The 22,474-nt window shown below is 42.3% G+C and overlaps 1 protein-coding gene across 1 annotated transcript in view; it reads right to left on the bottom strand.

Annotated features, from left to right (window-relative positions):
• LOC109462563 (tankyrase-1-like) overlaps positions 1–22,474 on the bottom strand; it is a 31,353-nt gene that overhangs the window by 4,578 nt on the left and 4,301 nt on the right. The window contains exons 3-6 of the mRNA XM_019759118.1: positions 4,456–4,577; positions 1,461–1,562; positions 924–1,020; positions 392–492 (exon numbers count right to left, since the gene is read on the bottom strand). Of these exons, the coding sequence (XP_019614677.1) occupies positions 392–492; positions 924–1,020; positions 1,461–1,562; positions 4,456–4,577 (422 nt within the window). The remainder of the gene's footprint in view (positions 1–391; positions 493–923; positions 1,021–1,460; positions 1,563–4,455; positions 4,578–22,474) is intronic.

Genomic DNA, 22,474 nt, shown 5'->3' with positions numbered 1-22,474 from the left:
ACAAAAACCGGAATTTCTGCTGCAGTACCAAGGAGGCCCAAAATCGACCTTGACCTTTGCCTACCCAACACCTACCAACATACCAAATATCATTAAAATCCACCCAAAGGTTAAAAGTTATGCTGACTGCAAATGTCCGGAAACACAAACACACAAAGACACACAGAGACAGACAGACAGACACACAGACACATCAAAAACAATACCTCCAATTTTTCATGGAGGTAACAAGCCGCCAGGTGCCCGATTCCGCCAGAATATTCTCGGGTTATCGCGTTCACACACACACACACACACGCACACGCACACACACACACACACACACGCGCGCGCGCGTGCGCGCGCGCACACACAAAGATATACGAACGCGAAGGTAACAAGTTTGCATTACCTCACCCCTAGCCATCACATCTGCCCCATGACGAATCAGAATGTCACAGGTTCTGGTGTGGCCCATGCCAGCAGCCCGATGCAGGGGTGTGTTCTGGACCTGTTCCGGGAGGACGGTTTAAGGGTCAGTAGGGATTGGTTCAACGCGGACAACACTAGTTACTGCTATCACATGAATAAGAGAAGTTGACGATTTGTACATCAACAATTAGTTCCTTAAACCCCTGCTTTAAATAGATACCAGTTTGCGTGTTGCTACCCTCAGAAAAGAAAACTAGGAAGATCAAAGAACCACCTGTCACAGAAATGTAAGAGGACATCTTGTCTTAGAAAGTATAAAAAGAGGTCTCCCAAAAACATTGACATAAACTCATATTTCATGGAGGTATGAGATCTCCGAATTCTTGTTTGTGTTGCTACCCTAGATTTGTTTAATTATGCAGTACTGAATGAGCATGTTTGTAAAATCGTCTCTATCTCTGTTCTATATCCATGTAATCAACAGGGTTCATTTGAAAAAGTGTGCATTTCCTTATTTCTGGCTGTCACGTCTGCCCCATGACGAATCAGAAGCTCACAAATTCCGGTGTGGCCTCCGCCAGCAGCCTCGTGGAGGGATGTGTTCTGGTCCTGCACAGGGAGGACGGTCAGGGTCAGTAACTAGGGATGGGTTCATTACGGACAACTGTTGCGGCCATATACATCCTGACAAACAGTGGTTTTGGTGATGAAGATAAAATAATGTCGCTTTCGCATGCGTTTATGTGCACGATGCATATGTGTCTGGACGCAAGGTTTTATGTGTGCCACAGAAAACTACGAACAAGTCTTTTACTTTATAAACTTCACTTGACAGCAATTTTACTTGTTTTTACGAGAATTGATTCTGAATAGGTGTCTTTGTGAAAAACATTATCTGACTCAAACCTTATTTTCTGACCAAAGAGGACTCTATAGTCGCTACAAGGCAATGCAAAACTGAACCAGACAACGGCGGAACCTTAAAGCACGAGTGACACTGGCAGGGTCCAGGTCAGGAGAAGTTAGTACAGTTATTTCAGTCTACTTACTACACCATCCCTCGCCTCCAAGTCGGCGCCACGTAAGATCAACAATTTCGCCACTTGAGTTCGCCCAGACTGGCTGGCCACTCGCAGGGATGTCAGGTCAGACTGGATAGAACAAAAGTTGGGACAATAACCGGTTGCAAAAGAACAGTACATGCAGAATCATCATCATCAATACAGTTTTAATTAGTAATTATCCATGTCTTAATGTACATAATGTACTGTACATAATGTATAATTATAATTGATCCATTCTTCATCCATGCAATTGTATGATATTGCATTAATATTGTATTGTATTATAGGGTTAATGACCCGCCCTGAGGTGTATACGGTGTCATAATTCATGGTCGGTTTCTATTACCACCGAATGAACGACCGAGTCCGCAGAGCGGACGAGGTCGTTTATGAGGTGGTTATAGGAACCGACCATGAATTATGACACGGTGTACACCGAAGGAAAGCGGGTCATTAACGTTATTATCATATAGACATTACAATAACAACAACAACAACATTATCACATACGCATGTACAGTTGACACACAAGGAAACAACTCATGTATAACGTAAATATTTTGATATTGCATGGAAGTGAATCCTCATCACAACAAACCAATTGTTTAAAGCTGAAAGTTGCATATGAACGGAATTTACCAGTGAATTTTACTGCTGAATTTCTGCCACTCTTGTCCAAATTCTGATCTCTGTGGTTGGCCCAAGGCCGCCCAAGAGTACAATAGGAGTGTCAAGTAAAGAGTAATATTTGTAAATAATGCTTTTCCCTGATTTTACCGCTGATGTTAATTACCTCCGGGGAAGGAGATATCCTTCCGCGAGGAGGTTTTACTATTGTTCGAAACATTTCTGTCAGCAGCTGTTTCTCGCGATCGGCTGGACGGATTGGTCTGTTGTTCGGTATACGTATTGCTGTTGGGCTGCAGATGATGCAGAACGTTTTTGTTTAATTGCATATGTGTTTATGGGCGTGGAAATAAAAGGTTTTTAAGTGCTCCGGACACCCCCGTTATGCTGAAAATGGAATTTACCATGTTGTTAAGGAATGGGGAGGTTTCAGTTTTGGGTCTAACCATTTAAAAGGGGTCAAACAGAGGGGTGTCTGGTTCCGATAAAAACGTTGGGTGACGGCGCAGCAATGACGGCGCGGGATGACGGCGGGGATAATGGCGCGGGTGACGCTGAACGCTGGGTGCAAGCCGAGTCAGCGCTAGATCTTCGTGTCGCGGCATTTATTTCCAGAAATACGGCGATACACGTCAATTTATTTCAAGTACGGAGCGTAGCTAGCATGGCAGCAGCCAGCAGAAGCGGTGGGCGGGCGGTATGCAAATCTTGCATGACGTATCCGCGTTACGCGTCTCTGATTGGTTGTTCGCTTCAGCTGAGATCGCCGGGCGGCAACATGAAGGGCGCGGGGACGCGATTTTTCTGTTTGAAAATATGCACTAAACGCTGTTTTCCATGACTGCATAGCCACATCTAGTGAAAAAGTGCACAATTAATATAAATTTGGGGGGAAATATTTGTTTCTTTGTCGATTTATGGTGTCGATTTATGGAACCCGGAAGTGCAGCCGAGACCAGCGCGCAGCGTAGACCAGCGTGGCAGTTTGACGTGTACGATCAAAACATAAACAAAACTCCCGCTGAAGAAGGGAAATTATCCTGTATGTATGCATTTCAGATCCCAGTGACTATGTTTACGATGGGAATAATTGTGGATACGCACGATGCGCACGATAAGCCTCAGAGATTTATGTCGCGAGTGGGGCATTCTATAGGCCACAATGTCTGGCACGCTACGCGGCGTACGTACACTGCTGCACATCACAGCCAGCGATTCAGTGTCTTAAAATATCTTTTAACATCAGTATAACAATATTTTTAAGCATATGTGATCAAATTTCTGTAAAAAAAATTTGCACAATTGTAAACATAAAACATGAATAGATCGCTGCTATACTGGGCGTACCATTTCGCGTACATGGCCGGCTGCCCGGCGCAAATACTGTCCCGATTTTTCTCAGTAGAAAACCAGAATAAATCACGCACCCGTAATTTGGCTTCGACCCAGAGCTCCTACTTCAGAGTTGAAACCTCAAAAATAGTAACTTTATTAGAGCATGGAGGTATTATACCTCTATGATTGGAAGAAATATAGTATTGCGACACGTGCATAGAATTTGACAAAGTCGGGGGGGGGGGCGTGGCGCTACCTAAAATTCTGCTGCGCTACCTAGTTTTTGCCCTAGGTAGCACACTGTGCTACTTTGCTCAAAAAAGTATTTCGAACACTGCGTTAATCAACAGTCCATACCGAACCAACGTACCGTCAGTAGCCATCAAACTGGCATACAAACATATTACGCACATAACTTTCATACTACACACAAACAAATAACCTAAACCAATAGAAAAAAACCCGGAGGTTTGAAATCTACGATTTCCCTTGTTGTATTTAGTTTCATCGTAACTAAATTAATTTACTACTCTACATAAACAAGTTTATCAGAAAGGTCTTTAGAATTAGCAGTAGGTTAGAAGAAAACACCCCCTGTCATGTAATGGTAGCGTCGGTTACGGACCCGCAGGTCCGTATATCGGATATTAACGACCTGGGTTATGAGGGGAACGGAGTTCTCTGATTGGTCAACGTCATCTGGCTATATGATAATATTGTATTATTGTAGTGTCAGGGGGGCGGGCAACGCCTGATTTGTCCTCCCTTCCACTTGTATATTTCTTGTACCATTGAATAAATATATACAAATAAATGGGTACAGGCAGTAAAGTCTACCCCAAATGACATATGTCGACATGCTCTCTCCAAAAATATGCACTTTTATAAAATGAAAGTTGAGCTTTACTTTGAATTGACTAATCTAAGCATAGAATCACCTTCTTGCTAATAATAGTATCTAAGTGAGTGTTAATCACGTTCCCCTTACAAAACAAGGTTTGAATATCAGCTTCCATACCAATCCGCCCCATGTCCTCTTGGCCTTGACGTCCACCCCAGCGTCCAGCCCCCTCCTCACAGTCTGCACTTCACCTTCCTGCACAGCCCAGTAGAATCTGCGCAGGTCCATCTCCTCACAATCTGTTGGGGGCAAGATTGCAGTTCAGTAACCTATTAAACAATGGGAAACGTACAGTGCCGTTTCCGTTTAAGTTAACCTGGTACATCGTTTTTACTAACGGACAAGAAAACAATTTTTCTCTGTTAGTTTTTTGTTATTCTTCGTTAAAATTTAACTTTGCCGCAGAAGGTCTACCAGCCAATCCTTGCGCGTGAAACGAGCCTCGATCTCGTTAGTTCCGCGGTTTTCCTATCCATTTATTACCTTCGCCAAGAAGGTTATGTTTGGAAGTTTACGGTGGGGTCGTGTGGCGTAGCGGCAGAGTGCGCGACTCGGAAGCTAGAGGTCCCGGGTTCGAGTCCTGACATGCCACCGATCTTGTGCCCTTGGGAAAGGCACTTTACACGACTTTCCTCACTTCGCTCAGGTGAAAATGAGTATTGTCCTGTCATGTATTTGTCCCCTGTGTTGGTGGCGGCATTAATATAAGTTGATAAAACTTGAGTGTGCCGTCACCACGTCTGGTGATTACATGTTGGAATAAAAAAAAGGTTAATGTTTTCGTAGGCGTTCGTGTGTCTGTCTGTCTGTAAACACGATAACTTGAGAAGGCTTAAATAGATTGACTTGATATTAGGTAGGTGGGTAGGTCTTGAGGAGACCTGGAAATGATTAGATTTTGGGCCCCCTAGCGGCTTCCTATGGTGCTGCAGCTGAACTTCCGGTTTTTATATTTCATGACCTATATATGCTAGGGTCACGAAATTTGGACGACAGATAGCTGTTGTGTTAGGGAAGAAGTGACGTAAGTTTGGGCCCCCTAACGGCTTGCTCTAGAAATGCAGGTGCGTTTCTTTAATCATATTTAAAAGCGGATAACTCGAGAACCGACCGAAAGATCGTCATGATTTTTGGTATGTAGGTAGCTTAAGTGTCGCTTGACATAATTATGTGACAATTATGCAAATATGAATGTCATTTGCATAATTGATGAGGAGATTCTATAAATAAGCATTACATGATAGGAGTTTTAAGCTTGTGGCATATGTAATTGAGAACGAAACACAGGCAGATATTGATATGTAAATAAATACTTAATTTGCATAATTAATGAGAAAATGTTATAATTCAACAATGGTAAGTGTATGGGAGGTCATACTTGGGGTATGCTAAAGATAAGTGAAGGTGAACATTATTTAAAAAATATTCAAATAAGGACCTCATTTGCATAATTTATTGCGAAATGCTAGAATGGCATTCTTTGTTCAAATGGGACTGTCTTTTGGTTCCGGGTCGGAGTTTAATTCTGACCAGAGTCTAAGTAAGTGCGCAGTAAATCGCCGGAAACGTGACTTTGAATGGTATGTTTTGGCCGCGATATCCCTGAAATCGTAATATCTGCGTACATATCTTTGTATTTTCTGAAAAGCCTGTTAGTTGTAGCCTTTATAGGTGGCGTAATGTTGGTGGTCCAGCGAAGACTTCCTGGTATTCGTCCGCGCGGATGGTTATGTGGCCTTTTCGCCTGACCGCCGGGATTGTACGTTCTATATGCGTTCTGGGTGTGTTCGGGCCATCGAAGATAGCGATAAACTTATCGCATCGATTTTAATTAAATTCAAATTTTGGAAACATTAGGTTCTGAGCTTCTTCGAGTACTAAGCCGTTACCCTGGGAAAATTCGTTTTTTCCATGCAGCCATGGTTAAAAATGACGAAAAAAATTACCCCTTTTTTAAAAATGTACTTTGATGTGCCTTATTTACCCCTAAATAAATTGGGCGCAGAAAATATCAATCAAGTGTATTGATAAGCGGCACGGCACCCCTTTCCACCAAAAGAGTGAAAAATTCCGACCCGCGTTTAGTACAGAAATGACAGCCCGTCGGGCTGAGGGTGTCAAATTGCTCGAAATACGGAGGGAAACTCCGGTCCGAGACCTTTTGTTCGAGAATATGATCAACTGATATAATTCATGCAAATGAGGATTGTATTTGCATAATCAGAGGGAATAATCTATAATTTGTCAGTCATAAAGATTAACATTATTTGGCGAAGGTATGAGATCGTGGAACTCTAGTTAAGTTATGCTGACTACAAATGTGCGGAAACACAAACACACACACACACTCACTCACACAGAGAGAAAGACACATACACACAGAGACACACAGAAACCCTAAACAACAATACCTCCATTTTTCATGGAGGTAACAAGTATGTTTGTGTCGCTTAAGTTGTCTTCTTCTTATTATTTTGTCTTGTATGATCTTCAGGCAGAGGCTAAGGCTGGTTAGTTTCATCTGGGATAAAATGACAAAAGGTTTTAAGACGATTCTAGCCCAAGGCCAACACTTAAATACAAGTATGTACTGAATGATACATAGATAATATAAAGAAACTAGAGTTCCCCGATCTCATACCTTCGCCAAATGATGTTAATCTTTATGACTGACAAATTATAGATTATTCCCCTCTGATGATTTGACAAATAGGATCCTCATTTCCATGATTTATATCATTTTATCATATTCTCGACCAAAAGATAGTCTTACATTAACAAACAATATCAATCGAGCATTTCCTCATAAATTATGCAAATGACGTCCTGATTTGAATACATTATGTTTAATGATGTTCACCTTTACTGAACTTTCAAATACCACAAGTATGAAATTCCAGGCAGTTATCATTACATAATTATAAAAATTTTCTCATCAATTATGCAAATAAGTCGTCATGTACATAATCAATATCTGCCTGTGTTTCTCTCGTTCTCAATTGCCAATGTCACAAGCTTCAATAGTCCTATTATGGAATGCAGCTGATTTATAGAATTTCCCCATAAATTATACAAATTACATCCATATTTGCATAATTGTATCAAACATCACGTAAGCTACCTACATACAAAAAATCACGACGATCTGTCAACCGGTTCTTGAGTTATGCTCTTTTGAATATTTCTAAACATATAGCCCTGCAGTTCCAGAGCAAGCCGCTAGATAAAGGCCTTCTCAAGTTATCGTGTTTACACACACACACACACACACACACACACACACACACATACACACACATACACGAACGGCTCTAAAAACATAACCTTCTTGGCGAAGGTAATAACAAGTGCTACCTGCTTGGTTTGGTCTTTCATCATTCTGTACTGTGACTTTTGTTACCGCAGCAACCTCAACTGATACAGGCTCTATGTAGGACAGAAATGGGACTTGGAATGAAGGAGTAACTTGTTTGTCTTGCAAGTCACAAATTAAAGAATGTAATATTCATTCGTTCAAAAAAATTCTGTTCTAATTGATTGAACACTTTACTTCATGATGTACCATCTAACACACAGGAGGAACACATTCGAATGACAACTTTGGTCTGAGATACAATCTGATATGCAGGAAAAACTACTCTCCAAGCAGAGGTAGGGTCGCTTGGTATTTTTGGCAGTATTTTCGCGTTTTTAATACGTCTTTCTACTTTTACGGTTTTTCTCTGGTCTTCCTCCCAGAGAAAACCGTAAAAGTAGAAAGACGTGTTAAAAACGCGAAAATACTGCCAAAATACCAAGCGACCCTACCTCTGCTTGGAGAGTAAGGAAAAACAACAACAAGCTACTTTTAAAGCACTGCAATACTTTTGTCCAAGAAGAACAAGAATTCGGAGAAACCATACCTCCATGAAATATGTAGAGTTTATAATTCTATGTAAATGTTTTTGGGGGATTTGTCTCATTGAATTTGGAAATAAGGTGGTAATTAACATAATCTAGTTTAAACTCAAATTACTATACTTTGCGTGTTAAATTCCTATCCTTTGGCAATATTTCATTTTAAAATGTCCTCATTGATTATATGATTGGCCTTTATATCAACATAATATATCTTTAGTGATGTTAATTTTTAAGTTACTTGCACATGTCACAAGGTATAAAATTCCCATCATTCACATACATTTTAACACCAATAATGCAAATTAGGTCATTATTTACATAATTGGTATCTGTTGATGTTTCACCTGCCATAGATTATACACATTACATGTATGAAAGTACTGTCATGTAAAACAATTACATTATTGCCCCCTTAATTATGCAAATTTAGTCTTTATTTGCATGATTTGCATTTAATTATGTTCTCCCTCTATATGGTCTTTACATGCCCAAAATGATGAAAGTGCGTTGTTCCTTTCTACAGTAATTCGCTTTATAAGATTTCGCCAGAAACTCCCATGCAGTTCCAGAACAAGCTGCTAGGGGGGCAAAACCCTGAAATAAGCTTTTCGGTAAATTCTGACCCAAAATATGAAATTAACAATTGAGCAGTATGTTAATACGAACTAGATGCAAACTAGATGATAATTTAAATAATCGTTTTTCCAGAGCGCCGTTAACAACATGTATTACATGTTATCAAAAATACGCTTTTTACACTTAATGACAAAATACATCCTTGTGCCCCCAAATATTGTGAAAGGACTGGCTATTTTGCATATTATACATGGTATATTTATACATGTATGTAACACAAAATATACGTTGCGTGTACGTTAAATCATAATACCAGATGGCTTTCAGGTGCCTGCTTTTTTAGTCCGAGAAAACGTGTGGTGTCAGTAGAGATGTAGAAAATGGTTTATTAATTGGAACATAAATACCATGGGTTCAGATAAATTCAATATTCTGAAACAACTTAACATGGTGGCCTTATGACAGAAGCCACTTTGATAATGATTGTAAATAAACAAAATGACAGTCATAAATTACCATTTTGTAGTGTCCATAGAGATGTGTAGCGTCCGTAGAGATGTGTAGTGTCCGTAGAAATGTGTAGTGTCCATAGAGATGTGTAGCGTCCGTAGAGATGTGTAGTGTCCGTAGAGATGTGTAGTGTCCGAAGAAATGTGTAGTGTCCATAGAGATGTGTAGCGTCCGTAGAGATGTGTAGTGTCCGTAGAGATGTGTAGTGTCCGTAGAGATGTGTAGTGTCCGTAGAGATGTGTAGTGTCCGTAGAGATTGTATACCATAAGCAAAATATGTAAGTGAAATAACATATTCTATAACAATGTTGTAATTTTCTAAGACATTTGTACCCACTAGAAAACATAGTTGCTGCAACTCAAAACAGAAGTTTCCGGAGAAGTACTGAAGTACCGTCAGAACCAGAATTTTTAGCGCCTGGCCGATGGGTGGGGTCCCGGTCTGTGCTGTGATTGGCGTGCCACCGCTGAGGACGTGCAGTTGACTTGGCAACGCATCATGGGAACCGCCCCCATTAAGCGACGGTCACAACTCGCCGTGCGTGCTTTTTGTTCGTACGTTTTTGTCGTGGCTACGTCTGCTACGTTTTTTCTGCAAACGTAGGGTGGCCGGCCGAGGGAGTACGTCACTCGCACGGTTGCGCAAGGTGTACGTACGTGGTCTGCACGACACGCCTGGGCGTCAGCGGTTGCGTGCATCGTACGTTGCGCAAGTGGTAAGTGAGTTGTTCGTGCTTACAACGCACGATCTCTGTGCAATTGCTACGTTGCCGCGTACAGGCCGTACCTACACGTGCGGCGTACGCACGGTTTCCTTACTCACTCGCACGTTGTAAGTGCGTGCGCCTCCTGTTAACTTCATCATCACTAGCCGCCCTGGTGTCTTCCGCGGCCCGTTTCTTTGGGTCTTGTCTGGTAGTCTTCTTCTGAGCCTTCCTGGGCATCTTGGAGACGAGTTGGCAGTCGCCCGTCAAGTTGTCTTTATATACTGTAGAGATCAGGTGCGTTGCACGTGCGGAGCACCTGGTATGGTGCACGTGTGTTCTGCGTGGTCATTGAGCAGGTCAACTGGGACGTGAGGAGTAAGCACGGATGACGCAAGCACCGTGCGTGGCACGCACGTGCTTCGTGCGCTGTCCGTACAGCAATTGCACGTGAGTATAGTGAAGTTAGACTCACGGAGTCCGTACGTTGCACACTCATAGGCTGTACGGGGCACGCGCGTCGCACGTACTCGCACGCACGGGTGGTAAATCCGCAGACCGCACGTAGAAAAAGTATTACATGCACTTAAAGTTCTACGGCGTGTCTGCGTGCTCCCAAATCCGTAGGATTCCGTACGGAGGTGGTACTCACCACGCACGGATGCCGTACGATTGCCCACGTTTTTGCACGTAGACAGCACGCAGAAGCACGCACGGGGAGTTGTGACCGTCGGTTTAGCGCGAATATTTTCATGCTGGGTCGACATGTGCCGAGGCCCTGCATTTTGTACCGACCCTTTTGCATCGATCAGCAACGTTACGGATGTAGCCATTGCATTCATTCGCATGTTTTGTAACGCGAATAGCAAGTTAAGCCTTAAAAATTTGCGGTGTCCAGAATGATAAAGTTCTCGTCGATTGCATACAATGACCACTCATCTGTCGTCTGCGCGCGATAGCGTGTCAATATAAATGGTTTATTGCTCAAACATTACCCGTGAAATTGCAGCCTGTGATAGCGCTGAATTAAAGCAGGATTTACAATCACATAACAGATGACATATTTGCTCCACACAAACTTTTGTGGAACTGTCGCAAGGGCTGTGCGGCTGCCATTCGGCGCCACAAGGTGACCTCAATACGACTTTCCCCAACGAAAGTTAGGTACCCATTCACTCCTGTGTGGAGTGAGGAAAGTCATGTAAATTGCCTTTCCCAAGGGCACAAAGTCTACTACGACTACTTAGCAACATCCTAGTTACGAAAGGCGTACTCGACTTTTAGGGAAAAAATGTATACGTATATGTGAAATTCAGGTGGCTTTCGTGTAACCCGGAAGTGTACCGAGTCGCGGCATGGTTTTTCTCTCACTCTAAACAAAAGCAAAACTCCCCAAAAGAAAGCCCTGAATTTTTTCACATCCCAATAATCATCCATCAATGTCTGTGGATACGTACGTAAATATGGTGTCTTCGAGTGTGGTTGATTATTGTGTTATAGGAGTTTTCTGTGATGTTTTTGTCCATCTGTAACATTACAAAAAGATTTTTAAAAAAGATGGACTAATTTGTATCGCCAGCAGAGCTTGAATCCTAGAAAAAAACTGCTCACTTTGTCATTGAAGTCAAGTCATGGAAGAAAAAGTTATGTCTGATTTTTCCTTTGAAATCATCTCAAAAACGCAGGAAATGCCATTTCAGAAGGTTCTATTTTCAAAATTTTCCTGGGGAGCATGCCCGGACCCCCCAGGAGCCTCGCGCCTTTGGCGCTCGCCTCGCGCTGGTCCGTCAGACAGTAGGAAGAACCAAACTTCCCCCCAAAATCCCAATTCAAAATCCTGTATTCAGGCATGCACATGAATGAAGTGCCAGTCCAGAAGATTCTAGGGTTCACATAGAGAGACCACATCGTAAATAAGGTAGTACGAAACTGCGTCAGACAAAGCATAGGTCCGTATAAATACCTCCTAACCACATCGTAAAGAAGCGAAAACTGAAGTGGTAGGGCCACTGCAATGTCAAGATCATCGGGACATGCCTAAACCAACATGCAAGAAAAACTTAGGAGGGAAGAAAGAAGGGCAGGCAACGGAAAAGATGGGGGGGGGGGGTATCGTTAAGAGCAACAGAAAACCGTCGTTAAGAGCAACAGAAACCCGATAAGGGCCAAGAAAACTGGTTGTCGGATAATCAGGTAATACTTTTTATACAGGGCGTTAAACCACACGTCCGGGGGACATATTAAATTGTTCTGACATTTTGCACGATACCTGCAGCAAGTGGATCAGGTACATGTAGCTGTTCCTGGGATCCCTGATGTTGGTGAATCCACCAGAAGAGCTAAAATCCCAACATGGCGGACAGCGAACCAACTTGGAAGTTTTGACGCGCCGTATTGAGTACTTTGAGTACACTATACAATAAGTCGTAGTACGCTGGTTTCTGTGTCCCCGTGATGTCAACGAGTCAGACAACCTGTGTGAATCAGTTGGAAATTCGAAAAGCTTTTAAAGACGGGACATGTCCCGTCAAAGTTGACCTTCTATTACTCATTTTGGCATGGTTTTTCTGTGCTTTGCGGTCTGCATGGGGGTTTTAAGACCACAGATGTCCAGTCTACTTCCGGGTCAGCCCACGCACCCAAACAAAACATGAAGTACTTGTACCAGTGTTTGCCGGTGGTGTTTACACGCCGAAATGAGCAGTAAGGATTTCGCACCGGTTGTATTAGTATAACTCACTTTAACCATCCTGGTTAACACGTCACACCCTGTTCATCCTAACCATCCTGATTCATTCTAGTTCATCCCGTTGTGTTTACACGTCGACAAAAATGGCGACCAAGTATCTTCGCAAAAAATTATCGTCTTCCCGATCATAAGGCTCGTGTGTATATTTTAGTGTATATTCTAACATTGATACGGGACATATCATTGATATTTCTAATTAGACATAGTTGTCTTACCGTTTTGCTGATTCATGTTTTTTAAAAATATATCCCAACATTTCATGACTAGACATGGTGCCGGCACACTCAATTTAAATCAACTTATTTTATGCCGCAAACAACGCCAATGACACATACAGGACAAAGAAAACTCATTTTCACTTGATCAGCAAAAGGAAATATGTGACGTCCCCACTGAAAACACCTGCGAAACACTCGCATTATTAAAACTTCCCCGTCCAAAACTGTGTCAATGGTATGAAACAATGTCAAAGTAATGTACGCATTGTTTCGACTGTATATCCACGCAGTTATGAGGGAGGACTTTTCAGTTTGAAAACTGTGTCAAATGTATGAAACACATTTTAAGCATTCACTGTTTAGACTATATGTTCACATACTTATGACGGAAAACTTTTCTGTCCGAAAATTGTGTCAATGATATGACATCCTCTCAAGGTATTCACTGTTTAGACTGTACATCCACGCAATTATGACGGGGATCTTGCCTTCCAAAAACTGCGTCAATGGTATGACACACTTTCAAAGTTGGACTGCATAGTTACGCACTAATTTTATACAGGAAAAGTTTTTCGTCCTTAAAGTTTGTCAATGGTATGACACACTTAAAGTCTACACTATTTAGATTGTATATTCACGCAGTTATGACACAGTACTTCTCCGTCTGAAAACTGTGTCAATGGTTCGACACACTTTAAAAGCATAGTTTTTTTTACACTGTTGTGAATGTATACACACGCACTTATGACGGAAAACTTTACCGTCTGAAAACTGTGTCAATCGTATGACACGCTTTAAAAGCATAGTTTCCTCGACTCCGGACTCCCTCAGCTGACAGTGCACTTGATAATGTGACCCGGAATCAGATGCGCAATACCCTCTAACCGGGTGCCACGAAACCCCCATGTGGTGCGACGTATTTCAGTCAAAAACAACATGGCGGAAACCGCCTAAATTCTGAGTAAGGGCGAACTTTGACGCGTTAATCCGTGGATGCAGTATAAGTTGAAGTCGTTTTTTGAACTACACGAAGTCCTCTGTACCTTCCTCAATACGAAGATACATTCTATGGTCTCGTTTGACGTATCGTGACCGTACACGACCTATTGTATGGAGCATTCTAAGTACTCAATCCGGCGCGTCACACGGTAAACATTGACGGCACGCCTTTGTACCGACGACAAAACAGGTGTAAATATGAATAGGTGTAACCGAGACCTTCGACCTGCTCCGCGCTTGTTGTTCAATAAAGGGTTAATGCTCCGCCCCCAGGTACTCATTGGGTGACATAATCCCTGGTCAGGTGTGGAAACCACCAAGTGAGCGTAGGATAAGGCGGGGCAATAACATCATTATCATATAGCCTATCCAAACGTTTGTTCTTGTTACTCCGTGAAGGAGGTCACCTCAAACAGCCGTTTTTTCGTGTTCGCAGTCAAAACACTGGGTTCTCTTTGTGTAATCGGCATGCAATTTTATACGCCGTCTGCGGGCATGCCCGTGATGATGCACGAATGTGTATTTTTGCCGTTGCTGCTTTCGCGGTCAATGTAATATTTCAAATGCACCCCTACAATTTTGAGGCAAATTGGAATGGTCCAGAAAACCCATTGTTTGGAATAGCGAGGGGGGGTTGTTAAAACTTCGAATCCAAGCAGATGTGGAGAGGGGTCGATAAGTGGGACCAGATGTTTTTCCCCGTGCTTAAGAGATGCTTAAGGTTTTTGGAAGATGTTCGCAGCCAAAACGCATTGTTCTGCACGTAGCATTTCTGTGTAATTGGGCATGTGGTGTACCATTATGTCCGTGATGATGCACTTCTTTTTATTTTCACCGTAGTAGTTTTGATATTGAAGTAAATGCATATTTTAGAAACATCCCTACTTTTACCATCCTGTGGAATAGGTCGTAGGTTTAGGTAGTTGTCTGGTAGCAGAGGTTCTCTAAGCAGATATTAGGTGGCTGTTGTGCATAATGCTTGCGAGTATCTTTTGGGATTGTGGTTTGCACCTACTGCGATACCTTGTCAAATGAATAATATGTAGTAAATGAAAGATGTTGTTATGAAAGCTGACTTTGTTAATCTATTTAGATTGTCGTGTTGTTGATTTTATGTAGCCTGTGTTTACACTAGTCAGTCTGCAACTGTTTCCCCAAGGGGGGCGGCAAACTTCTGGGCAGGTGGCCACCAGGAGCGCGATTTTTTAGTCAGGCTAGATTATTAGACCGGGGATTTAACCATTTTTACGATACGTTGTTACCAGTTGTTAAGTGATCATACACTGTTAACATACACTATTACTGTTCTCAATCTGCAAAATATAAAACTTCACGGAGAATTGTCGCCAAGCTGCTGTCCATTAAAACTAGCAAAATCAGTACTGTAAATCTTAATTTTTAACGATCCACAAATTTTAATGACTTTAGCGGTCAAGATCCACCGCAACTATTTCATGTATTTGATCACTTCTGCCCCGCCACCATTTTATTTTATTTTATACATTGGCCACCCAGGCAGCATGGCTGATATCGGGTGCCGAAAGATATACAAATCAAACATACACAATATGACTTACTATTAGGCTAACAAGTACCATATTAGGCTAAAACCCATCAATTAACAATATAAAATTACAACAGACTTAAGTACAATGCTTAATAGAAGTATTCACACAAGATAATGATAATATACACCGCCACCATAACAAGCTCGTCATGGTACACCCACAATCACGCTTCATTTCTTGCCCAGACATGCATATAATGTACTAGTGATTCAATCAGGAACAAGTAAAACATAACAGTAACTAAAATACCACATTTATCATACGGGGAGTGTGTGTCACCATTTTTTATTGACAAAATGCAGTGTGTAAATGTGAATTTCGAAGCGTATTTGCACGATGGTATTTACAAATGTATACATACTTGATCACATTACGATTTAGAAGTTTCTCCGTAAATTTACAAAAAAACAAAGTGTTCATCTTGTGCTGCAAGGAGACCTATAAATCTTTTTAACGATCCACAAATTTAATTTTAACGAGACAATATCAGAAACAATGAGACTACTAAAGCGACGGTCACAACTCGCCGTGCGTGCTTTTTGTCCGTACGTTTTTGTCGTGGCTACGTCTGCTACGTTTTTTTCTGCAAACGTAGGGTGGCCGGCCGAGGGAGTACGTCACTCGCACGGTTGTGCAAGGTGTACGTACGTGGTCTGCACGACACGCCTGGCCGTCAGCGGTTGCGTGCATCGTACGTTGCGCAAGTGGTAAGTGAGTTGTACGTGCTTACAACGCACGATCTCTGTGCGATTGCTACGTTGCCGCGTACAGGCCGTACCTACACGTGCGGCGTACGCACGGTTTCCTTACTCACTCGCACGTTGTAAGTGCGTGCACCTCCTGTTAACTTCATCATCACTAGCCGCCCTGGTGTCTTCCGCGGCCCGTTTCTTTGGGTCTTGTCTGGTAGTCTTCTTCTGAGCCTTCCTGGGCATCTTGGAGACGAGTTGGCAGTCGCCCGTCAAGTTGTCTTTATATATTGTAGAGATCAGGTGCGTTGCACGTGCGGAGCACCTGGTATGGTGCACGTGTGTTCTGCGTGGTCATTGAGCAGGTCAACTGGGAAGTGAGGAGTAAGCACGGATGACGCAAGCACCGTGCGTGGCACGCACGTGCTTCGTCCGCTGTCCGTACAGCAATTGCACGTGAGAATAGTGAAGTTAGACTCACGGAGTCCGTACGTTGCACGCTCATAGGCTGTACGGGGCACGCGCGTCGCACGTACTCGCACGCACGGGTGGTAAATCCGCAGACCTCACGTAGAAAAAGTATTACATGCACTTAAAGTTCTACGGCGTGTCTGCGTGCTCCCAAATCCGTAGGATTCCGTACGGAGGTGGTACTCACCACGCACGGATGCCGTACGATTGCCCACGTTTTTGCACGTAGACAGCACGCAGAAGCACGCACGGCGAGTTGTGACCGTCGCTTAAATTCCCGAGCGTGTAGACAATATCATGCAAGATGGCGTCACACCACTGATAATTACAATTTTACAAACGAGTTACAAGGTACGAGAAAGCGGCATCCATCTGCTAAATTCTGAGCGCAACACAAGCGAGTCTTACGAACTTCGATGAAACATGTTTAAGTCTTCGCGCCGGTACGATATTTTGTTTACTAGTGTGCCCTACTTACCCCTACATTATGTCGTGCTCTCTCCGCTAGATGACATGCAGACAAAGTTTAGAATGCCCTTAGACTAAGTTTGTTCTGTAACCCGAATCATGTTCCACCATGTTCGATCTCATGAACAAAACGTGTTTTCTATGACGTCATCGGTGGCCATATCGGTCGACGCTGATTGGTTTCGGTGTTTATGGGATTTAATGACCTCTGGGTGTGACATCTAACCAATAGCAAATGGGGACATCTGATTGGTCAACGCTATCTGGCTATATGATGAAGTACTACAATGTAAAACACTGAAATAAACCCAGATTTCCTCCAAAATTATGCAAATTATGTCATCACATGCATAATTTGCATTTAAATACGCACATCTCTCTCCATAAGCTACCTACATACTAAAAAATTATGAAAACACGCTGTTCCTTTCTTGACTTATCCACGTTAAAAGGTTTCGACAGAAAGTCCCCTGCAGTTCCAGAACAAGCCGCCAGGAGGACTAACCCACACCACTTATCTAATTTTTACTGACATGAAAATTTATCTGTCACAAAAAATACAAGACCATAGCATGTTCAGGACAAAAGATACAAAAACCGAACGTTTTGCTCCAGTACCAAAGTCAGCCACCAGGAGGCCCATATTTGCCCTTGACAGGGCATGAAGGTGACACGTTTGGCGTGGATGGCGCACAGGTTGGTGTCCTCGAAGAGACCGACCAGGTAGGCCTCGCTGGCTTCCTGCAGGGCCATGACCGCCGAGCTCTGGAAGCGCAGGTCGGTCTTGAAGTCTTGGGCGATCTCTCGCACCAGGCGCTGGAAGGGCAGCTTGCGGATGAGCAACTCCGTCGACTTCTGGTACCGGCGGATCTCTCTCAGGGCCACGGTACCGGTGCCGGGCCTGTAGCGGTGAGGCTTCTTCACGCCGCCGGTAGCCGGGGCGCTCTTGCGGGCAGCCTTGGTTGCCAGCTGCTTCCTCGGGGCATTCCATCGGTGGGCCGGCGGTCTGCTTGGTACGTGCCAAGCAGATTCGGTGGGCAAGAGGACTTTATGTTGGCAGCCTGTATCTATTGACTGCCTGTATCTAATGTATGCCCCGTGATTAATGTGTTAGAGCAATGTCCTTGTTTAGAGGGAATCATGCTAATCAGAATACAATTTGTAGGGTCATGGATGAATTCCATTGTTGCGTAGTATTTGTTCGTACGTCCGCAGCTGTAATTAATAATTTCTTTGTTGCTTTGTTACGTAGTTTGCTAGCTAGATGATGCACTTTTTTTTACCGTAGCGGTTACCACTGGTTATGTAATATTTTTCATGAACACCCCCCCCCCATTTTGAAGTTGTTGTCTTCCTTTCCTTTGTCCCAAGCAGATATTGAGTGATTTGTAGCTGTTGTTTTCTAAGAGACCTGCAGTATGATCGAACGTACAGCTGTCACTGCAAACACCATACTTGACTGCATGGTGTTGTGTCCAATGGACTCTTGTTTGCTATTGTTATTAGAATCCCCATAAATTTAGCAGACCGACAGAATCGGACGAGCCAAACAAAAGAGCTTCGGACTTTGAGCGTTTTTGTTTTCTGTGTTCCGCTGTTTGACCTTTACCTGCGTGCCATGGCACGTATTAACAACCCGCCACGACAACAAATAACGTAACAGTCTTGTGAAGGTTCAGTCTGGCGCGCCTTGTTAAAAGTTTGGCCCATCCCGTCTCCACCGACAGACATGACAGACAAAAAACATCACCATGCAGCGATCCCATGAACAGTTACCTGAGCCACCATGGCTCATGTAACTATTTATGGGTGGTCTTGGTAACAACACGTATTACTTCTTGGTTTAATATAGGGTTAAGGACCCGCCCTGAGGTGTATACGGTGTCATATATAATTCATGGTCGGTTCCTATAACCACCGAATGAACGACTTATCGAGTCCGCTCGAGGTGGAATAGCGGTCCTTCACCCATAATTTATTTTAGCAGAAAAAGCAACGTAACGGTCGAGCACTCAAAATGGCCTTCTGATTGGTCAACGCTATCTGGCTATATGATAATGAACATTCAAACATGTATGTAATCTATGGCAGGTGGAGCATCAACAGGTACCAAATAATAACCTGATTTGCATAATAACTGAAAACTGTGATTTCTTAATAGTGAATGATGGGGATTTTATAGCTTGTGACATGTGTCATACTTAAAGCTTAACATCAATATGCATATATTATGTTAATATTTAGGTCATTTGCATAATTAATGAGGACATATTGACAAAGGATAGGAAAATTTACACGCAAACTGTTATAATTTGAGTTTAGAAAACTATCAATTAAACTAGATTATGTTTATTACGATCTTATTTCCATAATTGATCATGATACCAAAAATCTCCAAAAGCATTTACTTAAACTCATCTTTCATTGAGGTATGAAAATTTTTGTTTTCATTTAGGGATTTAGATTTCATGTTAACGTTGGAATGACTTTCTGAATGACGAAGCTTTTGCTACATTTTTCACGGGTGTACGGTTTCTTACTGGCGTGAGCCCGCAAGTGTGCCTTTAGATTTCCGAGCTGACGGAAGGTTTTGCCGCATTCCTCACATATCGCATCTATACAGTTTCTCATGATCACCAGTGTGCGTCCGCCTGTGTTTCTTTGGACTGACTAAACTTCTTGCTACACTCCTTACATCGATACCGTTTCTCGCCCGTATGAGTTTGCTTGTGTAATTAACTTTACATGACACAATGTAGTGACATGCCTGCTATAAGAGTAATCCTCACTTTTGTAGTTTTTCCCCAGTGTGAGTCCGCATGTGTTTCTTCAGACTGACTAAACTTCTTGCTACACTCCATATATCGATTCGGTTTCTCGCCCGTATGAGTTCGAATGTGTAACTTTACATGACACAGTGTAGTGATGTGCCTGGTATACTATAGCTGTCCTCAAATTCAGTTTTTCACCAGTGATTCCGAATGTGTTCCTTTAGATGAGAAAACTGCCTGCTACATTCCTCTCAGTCAGGGTTGGACAAGTTTTCAAAAATCCACTTGCCTTATCGGGCAAGTACATGGTCATTTCCATTTGCCCGAACCAACTTTTTACTTGCCCAAAATATGACACATTTCTATGCATTTTACTAGCAGAAAGAGTTTATAATGTTGGATGCTTTATTTATCAAAATTGTTTAAAACTTGGTTGAAATACTGCTGGGGCTAATACTTTGCATCCAAAAAATGTACTTGCCCCTTGCCCAATCGGGCAAGTACTGGGGGATATTTACTTGCCCGAACAGTGCTTTTACTTGCCCTGGGCAAGTGGGCAATGGGACTTATCCAACCCTGGCCTCTAATGTGTAAGTCTAATGTTAGAAAGGCCAAAAAGTGTTTTTGGTCGAGTGCATTTCTTCGTAACGTGCTTAACCCTCAACAGTACACCTTCCCGGACTGATTAATCTGTACACCTGGGGTCCGCGCGGACCCCAGAACAGTTTTTTGCTAATTTTTAGAAATTATCAACATGCTACCAGCTCAATTGTTTTGCAAACTGATGTGGGAACCTCTGTGTCCACTTAACATACAAAAATCGTACATTTTGAACTTTTTCTACTTTTTGGTGAAGAAAAGAAAACAAGAAGAAATACCCGATTTTTAAACCCATTTCAGACTGAAGGGGCTTTTGAGGCCCAACTTTGATCTGAGATAGCGGCTAAACGGCTTGCGCTAGAAGTATCAAATTTGGAGACCTTTCCTAAAATGTCTCTGAAAAAAAGTTCATATTAGTTGAATACTAGTAAGTTGATGTTTTTTTGTGTTGCCATGGCAACGGGTTTCTAGCAGGCAGTTTTTTTGAAAATAGAAGTAATTTTGGTTCAAACATAAAAATTTTCTGAGTTTTATATTAAATTACACTTCTTTTCCAACATTAATAACATCTTACATAGTTAAATATAAGTTAGATCATTTAACATGCATATAATATGCTAATTTGATGACGTCATTGGTCAAAATCCAATATGGCGGACTATATTATTAGCTCTGACGTCATATGATGTCAGAATTACACCAAAGTTATCAAAATTTAATTTTATTATTACACCATTCTCTGAAAACTTGGTAGACATACGATGAGTGCATTAAAACATATAAAAACGGAAATAAGGTAATGTATAAGAACGCCAGTGTGTCCATTATGATCGAAAGCCGGCTGGGGTCCGCGCGGACCCCAACAGAAAATCAGATATAATTTTTTTCATAAATGGTAGAAACGGAGTTTTCTGCACTGTATTGAAAGACAACTTTGTGGGTGACAATTACATTAAAATTTCAGAAAAAAATCTTTAGAAACAAAAAAGATATTACAGAATATATAGTGCTGGGGTCCGCGCGGACCCCAGGTGTACTGTTTAGGGTTAAGGCAACATCAGTATTCCAGGATCCTATCTAAAATACTGTAGAACATTATTAACACAACATAATACATAAAGCAAGTATCATAACTCTTATCTTTATTTACAGTGACATCAAAGCCATACATATGTCAGACACATTGACAGATGACACACTATTCACATTTGTAAGTTTTTTTTTCTAAAAGCATACTCGCTTATGTGGTTGGATAGTAAAAGTTGTCACCAGTACTGTTTCCGCGATCCGAAAAACAGAGCGTTTATGATGTTTGAATATTTATATTTAACCATGTGAAGATCTGGTCACGTCTGTTTCATTTGTAACATTTTCACCTGTATGCTCGACTAAAAGTCAGACAGAACTTTCCGAACTGGTTGTGTGGTTTCTTTCCTGTATGGTTGATCCTATGCAGGCCAGACAAGATATGTTTGGCATCAGCACTACCTTCAAAAGCGGGGTTTCTCAGCAGTGTGTTTAGCCTTGTGCTTGATTAAAGCCGGCTTCTGTGCAGCGGGATAGTCACACTGGTCACACTTGTAGGGTTTATCGTCGGTGTGTGTAGCAAGGTGTTGGTTTAAAGTCTTCTTAGTTGCAGCAGAGAAGAGACACTGGTCACATTTGTAGGGTTTCTCCTTTTTATGTTTTCTCATGTGTACATTTATGCTAGACCTGTAGGCCGTCTTGTACCCGCATAATCCACAAATGTAGGGTTTGTCTCCAGTGTGCTTGGCCATACAGTGTTCATGTAAATGACGTTTATGTGTGGCAGAATAGTCACACTGGTTACATTTGAAAGGTTTCACACCTAAATGTATTCTCATATGCGTGTATAGGCAAGACCTATAGGCTGTCCTGTATCCACACTCCCC

Source organism: Branchiostoma belcheri, unplaced genomic scaffold, assembly GCF_001625305.1.
Source record: "Branchiostoma belcheri isolate BF01 breed outbred unplaced genomic scaffold, Haploidv18h27 scaffold119, whole genome shotgun sequence".
Classification (NCBI taxonomy): Eukaryota; Metazoa; Chordata; class Leptocardii; order Amphioxiformes; family Branchiostomatidae; genus Branchiostoma; species Branchiostoma belcheri.
Note: the sequence above shows the minus strand (reverse complement) of the source record. Positions and strands in the feature narration are given on the sequence as shown.